We start from the raw sequence: 9,168 nt of genomic DNA, 5'->3' as shown, positions 1-9,168 counted from the left end.
CCCCACCCCACGGCACTCACCCGCGCAGGCTCTTCCCACAACCCTGTCGTCCTCCTTCCAGTCTCCCTTGCGCACCGGGCGGACCCAGCCCCAGCCCTGGGGGGCGGTCAGGAGAGGAAGTGAGTATCTCTGTGCCACACGCTCACGCAGAAAACAAGCCCGGTCCGAGTAACAATCCCCCCGCGCCCCTCCAGGGAGCGGGACCCCAAGTACAGCGAGAAGGACTCGCAGCAGCGGGAGCGCGAGCGAGCGCGTCGGAGACGTCGGTCCTACTCGCCCATGAGGAAGCGCCGGAGAGACTCCCCGAGCCACCTAGAGGCCCGGAGGATTACAAGGTGAGGCCAGGGGACCAGGAAACTCATCTTCACCATCGTTCCCACTCCCATCGCTATTCGTTCGGACTTCAGGCGCCCCCCCCGGGGGGGCTTCCTGGGAGCTGGGATTTCAGGACTGTGGGAGTTCAGAGACCCCCTACCACCCAAACCATTGGGATTTTATTTCTGCTCGAAGCCGCGGGGGCCTGCAAGAAAGGGGTGAGGCAGTGGGCGAGGTTGGGGTGGGGCCAACCTGAGGAATGGGAGTGGTGGCCAGAGCCAGGAAATGAAACTGAGGTCTGAGAGGCGGGACTGGGGACGAGAATGGGGTCGAAAGCAATGGGACAGGTGATGATGGATCCCCGACAGTGGAGACAGACCTTCACCCTCAGAGCACACAGTCCAATGTCAAGCTTAAATTGACCTATATGCAGTGATACCTTGAACCAAGTGTGGATTGGGAAAACAGGATTACTTAGGTGCCAAAGGGACCTAGAAGGAGCTATGTGGATAACGGGGAGAGCACTGGACGTGGAGTGGAATCCTGGCTGTACCACTTTCCAGGTGACCTGGGGAAGCCTCTTACCTCCCTGAGCCTCAGTTTTCTCACCCATGAAATAATGGAGGAAATAGCTCCCAGGAATTTGAGGATGCAATAAAAAGGACAGAAAGATGTGAATGGGCTCTGTAGACTTAAATGCAGAACACACGGTGAGCCACTGTTGCTGACGGAATGATCAGAACAGTGGGTAAGTTTCCTGGGGCAGGTAGGGTCTTAGAAGAGAGCAGCTTTAGCAGAGATTTGAGTAGAAACACATTTCTCAGGCCTTGAAAGCTGGGAGAATGGTTAAATGCTACCCTAAGATTGGGTTGGGCTCTTTCTTCTGGCCCTCCAAACATCAGCTACTCAGTCCAGAGACCTACAAAGGAGACGACCAGGAGAAGAAAAAACGAATGTCCCAGGTAGTGAGCCTGGGGCCTTGGGGTTCCCTTCTCAAATGCCCCACAGAACCAACCCTGCCTCAGCTTTAAGGAATTTCTACACCCACTGCCTTGACCCAAGGTGTCCTAGAGATCAATCTGAAGGATGGCAGAGATAAAGAGAGCGGCATTTCTAAAAAGCTACCTGGTTGGTTTCCTTAACCTCAAATAATTCATCTTGATTAACCCATCCCATTCAGTGTTTCCCAAACTTCAGTTATCCACCAACATCTTTACCATTTCTGCCTTGTCTGCTTATTAACTGTACTATTGTTTACTTATTTTTCTTAAAATAGATCTGCGGGGGGGGGGGGGGGGGGGGGGGTTGGAGTCTCACTCCTTTGCCCAGGCTGGAGTGCAGTGGCACCCACGCTCATGCCCACTCCAGCAACGACCTTCTGGGCTCGAGTGATCCTTCTGTCTCAGCTGGAACTACAGACGCGTGCTACCACGCCCAGCTATTTTTTAATTTTATCATAGAGACGAGGTCTTGCCAAGTTGCACAGGCTGGTCTCGAACTCGCGAACTCAGGCAATCCACTCATCTCGGCATCCCAAAGTGCTGGGATTACAAGCTGAGCCACCGAGCCCAGCCGAGATCTGCCCTTTTTTAAAGGTCCATATATTTATTTCAAAAGGAAACTTGATACAGTGCAGTAGATGGAAAATCAGCCTCTTTCGCCATAAATAGTTCTAGTCAAAGTAAAAACAGCAAAACAAAAGTATGATTAAAGTTTACATGTAGATTCTTATGCTAGCTGGAGGCTCTGAGCCTCAGTCTTGCTTTGTTTTTTAAAAAAATATAGAGATAATCACTTTTCAAGATCTAATGGCACTAAGCTGAGACTTTGACTTTGATGTTCTCAGGACTGCAAGAGAAGTTTGGAAAGGGAGGATTTTTTCCTAAGGGACTGGGAAATGGAAGGAAACTGCTTTCCCTTGGGACAAGACAGGAGCTCCCTGGGAGGAGCTGGGAGGAGTTGGCCTTCATGCATGCTCCCTCTGGTCTCTGCAGTGCCCGGAAACGCCCCATCCCCTACTACCGGCCCAGCCCCTCCTCATCCGGCAGCCTCAGCAGCGCCTCCTCCTGGTACAGCAGCAGCAGCAGCCGCTCGGCCAGCCGCAGCTACTCCCGCAGCCGGAGCCGGAGCCGGAGCCGGAGCCGGGGCCGGGGCCGGAGCCGGAGCCGAAGCCGAAGCCGAAGCCGGAGCCGGAGCAGGACCCGCACTAGCAGCAGCTCCAGCTCCCGCAGCCCCAGCCTGGGCAGCCGGAGCCGGAGCCGGAGCCGGAACCGGACCCGGAGCCGGAGCCGGAGTCGGAGCCGGAGCCGAAGCTACAGCTCAGCAGACAGCTACGCTAGCACAAGGCGCTAAGCCAGGGCCGTCCCTTGAGCCAGCTGCCCATAGGGGTCCCTTGGCTCTGCAAGCTTCCCCCACCACCTGTCCCCCCATGCCTTCTCCTTGATAACGGATACTGAGGGCTCCTGGACCCTGTCCTTCCTGCTCTCCTGGGGAGGAGGAAAAGAGGGTACTGAGACTTCACTCTCTGTGTCAAGCTTCTAGGAGTCTCTACCAGCACCATCCTAGGGCTCAACTCAGGCCTCGGCCTATGGAGATAACCATCCTCTTGTGGCACAGAAAACCCTTAAGGTTTTGCAAGGAGCAGTGGTAAAAAATTGGGACCTGGCCAGGAAAATGTAGAAACAGCTCTTCTCGCCCACTGCTCACAGGGTGCACAAATAGCAGGAGGCCAGAGGTAATTCTGCTCACCCACCCTCAACCTCCCTTTGTCCAGTGTCATGGCTGCACGTGGATGGACTCCCATGTGGGAGGAGGCAAGAGAAGAGACCAAGGACAGTTCCAGTCCAAGATGAAGGGTCAGGCCCTTAACCTCCCCAAACAGGCCAGAGCAAAGGCTGGAAGGCACTTAGGTCCTGGAAGAGGGGATGTAATCAGTAGGGGACATGGACATTTGAGTTGGTGGGAAGTGTCAGGAGATAGGATTTGGATTCTCTGGTTATGCAGATAGATGCAAAAGGGAAGGGATCAGTCTGCTCTCTCCAACATCTCGGCATGGTCAGGAGAGGGAGCCCAGTAAGTCCCAGCTATAGAGAGCACACCACATCGTTTACACAAAACACCTCTTGGCTGTTCACGGGCATCCTGCACCCTACAAGAAAGGAGACAGTGAAACAATCAAGACAGTTTGGTCTCCAGCCCCGTTTCCCAAATTTGCTGCAGCCCCACTGGCTGGCACCAATTTAGTTCCACGGGACCATCTGCTGAACATTCCTCAGTGTCATGGCCGGCTGCCAGCCCCCAGCGCCAGCCAGTCTGGCCTTACCCTCCGGTTGGCGCCTGCTGGCCCCCTCCCCACTGCCCAGACTGCCACACCCTGGATCTTCACCCATGCAGCCTGGCACCTGCCCACCCACCCTTCAGCCTAAGCCACTCCCCTTGCCTCTCAGGAATTTTGCCAGGATGGGACACAGAGGCTCAGGTTTAGAGGGAAACAACCAAATCCAGAGCCCAGGGAAGAGGGCCTGGGATGCTCCATGTCGTGGGCTCCTGCTGGTTTCTGACATTTCTTGTTAGCTTGAGCAAGACCCGTCATCATTTCTGCCCTCACCCCACCTTCCTCCTGCCCAGGACTGGGCAAAGAGGGTAAGTTGATCTCCAATACACAAATACCACCAGCTGCTTCATCCACAGAAGGCGCTGAGAACAGGGAGGTGAGGAATAAGATCCTTAAAATAAACTCTCGGGCATCCCCCTCACCAGCTGCCTGGCTTTCCGGAACCTTGTGGGTGAGTTTCAAGTTTGTGATGGCAACAGCCACCGATAAGGCATGGAGGGAGAGTGGGAGAGGGGACAATGCCCAACTTTTGGATACTTTGGGTTATGGGGAAGCAGGGACCCCAAACATAGTTTATCCCTTCCATCCCAACAAAAACAATTATGTTTTGGTGGGAAGCAGTGACCTCTCCCCCACCCAATCTCTCCCATCATATCAGCCCATGAGGCCAGAGACCGCCAAGCAACCACCCCAAAAGTCCTCCCTCCCTGAGGAGAGGAGCGAGGCCGACCCAGGAAGCAGTGGATGACCTGGCTTTCCCACAAGGGCCTCTGGGTCAGATCTAAGCCCCGCCCACCAAGGCCAACAGATGTCAATGCTGTCACCACAGAAGGCCAGAAAGCAGGTGCCTGGGACAGGCTCAGGTGCCCGAGGTCATGGACTGCCACTGTAAATAACCTTCTTCCCTGCCCAGGAAACCAGACTGGACTCCAGTCTCCCTTCATGAAGACAATTCCCGAAGCCACCAGACCTCCTCAGCAGGCCAGCTGTAAGTGGCCGAGGAGCCTTTCATTCGGACTGCCTTCATTCAGACAACTCTAGGGGACCGTTTTGCCTGAGACTCCTAGCAAATCTTTTTATTTATTTTATTTATTTGTTTATTTATTTATTTATGCGATGACTGTCTCTTTATTTCTCTCTTTCACTGTTAGCAGTATTTAATTATTTATTTATTTATGCGGAGAGGTTTTGTGTGTGTGTGTGTGTGTGTGTGTGTGTGTATGTATGTACAGGTCCGGGGGGACTTCTAAATTATTTGTATGCATCTCCCCCCCTTTTTTTTCCCCTTCTGTCTCTATGGGTGGAATTTGAGAGGCCAGAGGTAGGTGGTCTCCTGGCCTTTTTCCCAAAGGCCTCTAAGCCAGGGACATCCCGGATTTGGCCTGAAAGTACATCAGTTCCAAGGCTCATCATTGAGCCTGATGTGGAGGCGAGTCAGGCTTGTACCCTGTCCTCCGTCTACCTCACTGAGGTATCAAAAAGATGCAAATAGCCAAGAGTCCCATGAGCCAAGGTGCTGAACTGACACAGTTGGAGTCACTGCTTATGTGGGGGTTGAAGTCTAAAACTTGCATGCAAGGCTAAAACTGCACAAAAGTCAGAATTCCTTGCAAAAGACCCTTAGGGAGACACCAGACTGCAGACAGATGGGCTCTTTCTTAGCGGACTGATGAGGCTTCAGTTGAGAACTTAACTAAATCTTTGTCTCATGTTTTGAGGGCCATGGTGGATGAAAATGATGTCTGGTTTAGTACTGGGATCCCACTTGGAACTGGCGAGGTGCATCTTCCCTGACTGAGGAAAGATGTGAATCTTGATCTCACTCTCTTTCCAGGGTACACAGCAGAACTATGCCCTCACTTCTCTGAGCACATCTCCTTGGTTTCAAGTCAGTTACACATGCTTCCACTCCATCTACCTAATTTCTCCCCATCCTCTGAGGTTTGAAGGTTGCCCTGTTCCATCTGCAGTGGACACACACTGCCTTGTGAAGAGGTTAGCTATCCTGGGAGAGATCCACAAACTCAGAAAAAGCCTTTTTCTGTGATCGCTTGCTGTTCCATCAGGGGAAAGCACAAAGCTATTTGTGAAGTTAGGAAGGAAAAAAAAAAGATCAAAGAAAGGAACAGATGCCCTTCCCCTCTCCCCACAAGAAGGTCGTTTCCAAACCCATCCTGGGAAAGTCCAGGATCCAGAGGCCTTTTATCTATCCTGCCTATCTGACCAACTGGCATTGGCTTCTGGCTGCTGGCAGGAGAGAGCTGTTGCTCTTTCCAAAGTCACTGTCCACTGCCTTGCAATTACCAGCTTGTCTGGTCCAGCTTTGGGGTCAGTGAGACTTTTGTAAAATCCCTGGTTGTTCCCCTGACAATGTGACTACCCAGTCCTAACCCAAGTCAAGGAGTACCCCTATCCTGGGGGAAGTTTACAAGAAGGGCTTAAATGCCTCCTGGTGGGAAATCTTGATCTCTCTCTCACTGGGTATGTTTCCTTTACATTTCCTTTATTCCTATCCAAAACCAACAATCCTGTTGGAGAACTAATAACCTTGATTATCCAGAACCCTCCATCCCCAGTATTGCTGTTTCTATATCCACTTCTCCCTCATTACCTTCTGTTTCCAGGAAATAAGGCAGATCTCCTGAAAACTGCTCATGTTGAGGACTTATCTCAAAAGCCAACATCCAAAATGAGAGAGGGATGTGGCTTAAGGTCAAGCAACCTGCATCCCAAACCCTTTGACCTTCCTGCTGTGAATGTGCCCTGGATGAGTGCAACTGGGCAAATTGCTTTCTTTCTCTGGGCCAAAGTTCCTACCTCTGTGACATGGAGTTTTTGAGATTATAATTCAAAATGTTGACCTGAGAGTTAAGAGAGTCACCAAAGACAGAGGGAGCTTTGCCGAGACTCAAAAGGAAAAGGAAAAAAGCCTCAAACATTTTTAGGAAGTTCTCAATCATGAGAGTAAAAACTAAAAGCAAGATTTGAATCCCCTTCAGTTAGTTAGGAAAAGCTCACTCAAAGCCCCCATCTGGAACATTCAGTTTCATTAGGACTTGACCACATTCCTAGCTCTATTTCATCCCTTCTTTGAAGGAAAGTCAGTCTCTCAGAAGCAGAATAAAATTAAGAGGTTAGAAAGACAAGAGGGTCTCGACCTTAGAGAATCTTAGCACGTCATTTGCTCAGACCCATTCTCTTTCCCAAAAGAGTTTGCTTGAAGAGGCCCAAAATCCAGCTGCACCCGAAGGTAAGGAAAACATATTAGATTCCTTCTCAAGCCCAACTCCCATCTTTCCTTCTGCTTTATTCCTTTCCACTCTTCTTTTCTACAAATACTCAGAATAGTCTCATGTGCCTGTGTCTTGCTTTGGTTTCCCCTTTAGCTAATTAAAAAATTTTGTCTTGTAATAAAATCGAAAAACAGGATTTCTCAAAATATGCCTCCTTCCCCATTGGGCAACTGAGTCCAACTGAGAAACTTATACCAGATACAATGTCACTGAGTGACACTTTATTGAAATCTCTTTCTTCTCACTTCTGCACCAGTAAGTCCATGATACTGACACCATTATCACCTCCTTCTGTCTGTGGCTATTGTTTTGGGGTTTTTGTTTTGTTTTTTTGGTGGTGGTTTTGCATTGTAAATACCATGATGGGACACCCCCCCATCAGAACATGGCTTATTTAATAATTTATTTCTTATTTATTGGGCGGTATCAGGAAAGGAGAGGGACCACCTCTTTCCCTGAATCGCTATTAGAAGTTGGTCCATCTACCAGCTCCGGGTGCTGCTGTCTGCAGAAGGGGCATTATTGCCCAGGTAATGAGTGCTAGAATCACCAAGCAAATTGGAATTGACAGAAACGGAGGTTTCAGTCATACAAATTAAGCTGAAATGGAACTAAAACACTGGTTATCTCTGGGAAAACCTCATTTAGATGGAAATTAATTGAGGAATAAAATGCCTGTGCGCACGAACCAACTTGGATTAAAAAGTCACAACTCTTTGAGAAAAAAATTTTTTTAAACTCTTTTCTCTGGCCAAGGAAAGCTATGCCTCATCTTCTAATGAGCTGAGCCAAAGAGACTGGAATGGCATTCCTGTGTGGTTCTCTTGCCTGTGTATCTGTTTAAATGAAATAGAATGGGTCTCTGGCCTCAGTCTCGTCATCTGTAAAATGGGACTTGACTTATGTATTCTCAGCAGGGTGGGGGGGAGGGGAGTTTCACTTTAATGTTGTGGACACCTTACTGTTGGATATATTGTCCCTTGTGTCTTCTGATGACTATAGGTTGAAGGGTGTCAACCAAAGTAGGCAAAAAAAAATGAAAGGGCCTGGACTTCATTTGTAAGGTGAGGTCACAGCAGCTGAGTCTCACAGTCAGATATGGGACACCTCAAGGTTCTATCACCTTGATAACTCTTGTAGCCTGGGTTAAAGCCCTCTATACTTATCTTGAACATCTTTCCAAACTCACTGGCTCAGAGTCATCCCGGGAGAGACCAAGATGCTTTGCCTTGCCCTGGATTCAACCCCTGTTCATTGTCAGGCCATTTTTCAGTACAATCATTCAAATATGCCAGTGTCATAGGTCATATTGCCACTTTTCAGGTGAGGAAACTGAGGCCTGGGAAAGGGAGCTGACATGCCCACGCTCCCATGAGCTCATATCTACTGGACTTCATGTTCCATGTTCCCTTGATAACTCTCTGGGGACCTAGGCTGTAAGAACTTCTCTCTGTGCTGTATCTTTACTCTCCCAATTCTTAGCTATTTCCTCAAGTGATAATTGGCCAAGAACCTAGCAGAGTCCAGGGGACTTGGTGTACCCAAAGGTCATTTCTCTATTTGGGGGCTGGAACTCCCATCTGGAAAATTCCAAACCCAAGGACCCACCACCAGCCCAGCTCAGCCTGATCAGCCAGTTCTGCCCAGAGCGTCCACGCCAGAGGAAGAGAAGCTGCTGTGTCCTCCAGCATCCTGGGGTCCTGTCCTCTGCCCAGTGACACAGCGGCCATGCTTGCTTGATATCTGGTCTCCATAGCTAAGCGTAACCTTCCTTGGGTTTCCTGTTTTACAGCCTGTACGAAAAATGTCTCTGTTCTAATTAAAGGTCCCATGATATGGTGTTCTCATATATGGCCCTGTGTCCTTTGTCTATATGGGGTACCCCAAAGCAGCGAGGAGGGATAAAGACAGGGAACTGGGGAACATTTAGGCAGCACCTTCTGGATACCACACGTGTTCACTTATACAACTTATGTCTTTACTCCTTCAAACAAACCTATAAGTCTTTTGTATTTGGGACACACACACACACACACACACACACACACACACACACACACACCCCATATTAGTAGCATCTATAGAGTTCCTTAAAAGACATTTTCTGAAGTGTTTCATATACACTATCTTAGTCTTCACCACACAAAACCAGCCCTATGAGATAGGCATTAGGATCGCCTAACAAAGAAGGAAACTTGCCCACAGGCCACAGAATCCAGAGTCATT

At 49.7% G+C, this 9,168-nt stretch overlaps 1 protein-coding gene across 1 annotated transcript in view; it reads left to right on the top strand.

Moving 5' to 3' along the window:
- SRRM4 (serine/arginine repetitive matrix 4) overlaps positions 1–4,720 on the top strand; it is a 48,277-nt gene extending 43,557 nt beyond the window's left edge. Inside the window, exons 12-13 of the mRNA XM_008053631.2 lie at positions 195–335; positions 2,310–4,720. Coding sequence (XP_008051822.2) covers positions 195–335; positions 2,310–2,667 — 499 coding nt within the window. The 3' untranslated portion in view covers positions 2,668–4,720. The remainder of the gene's footprint in view (positions 1–194; positions 336–2,309) is intronic.
- The last annotated feature ends 4,448 nt before the right edge of the window (positions 4,721–9,168 follow it).

The sequence above is a fragment of the Carlito syrichta genome, unplaced genomic scaffold (genome assembly GCF_000164805.1).
Source record: "Carlito syrichta isolate Samal-C Ts95f unplaced genomic scaffold, Tarsius_syrichta-2.0.1 Scaffold288336, whole genome shotgun sequence".
Lineage (NCBI taxonomy): Eukaryota > Metazoa > Chordata > Mammalia > Primates > Tarsiidae > Carlito > Carlito syrichta.
This window is presented reverse-complemented; position numbering and strand designations above follow the sequence as displayed.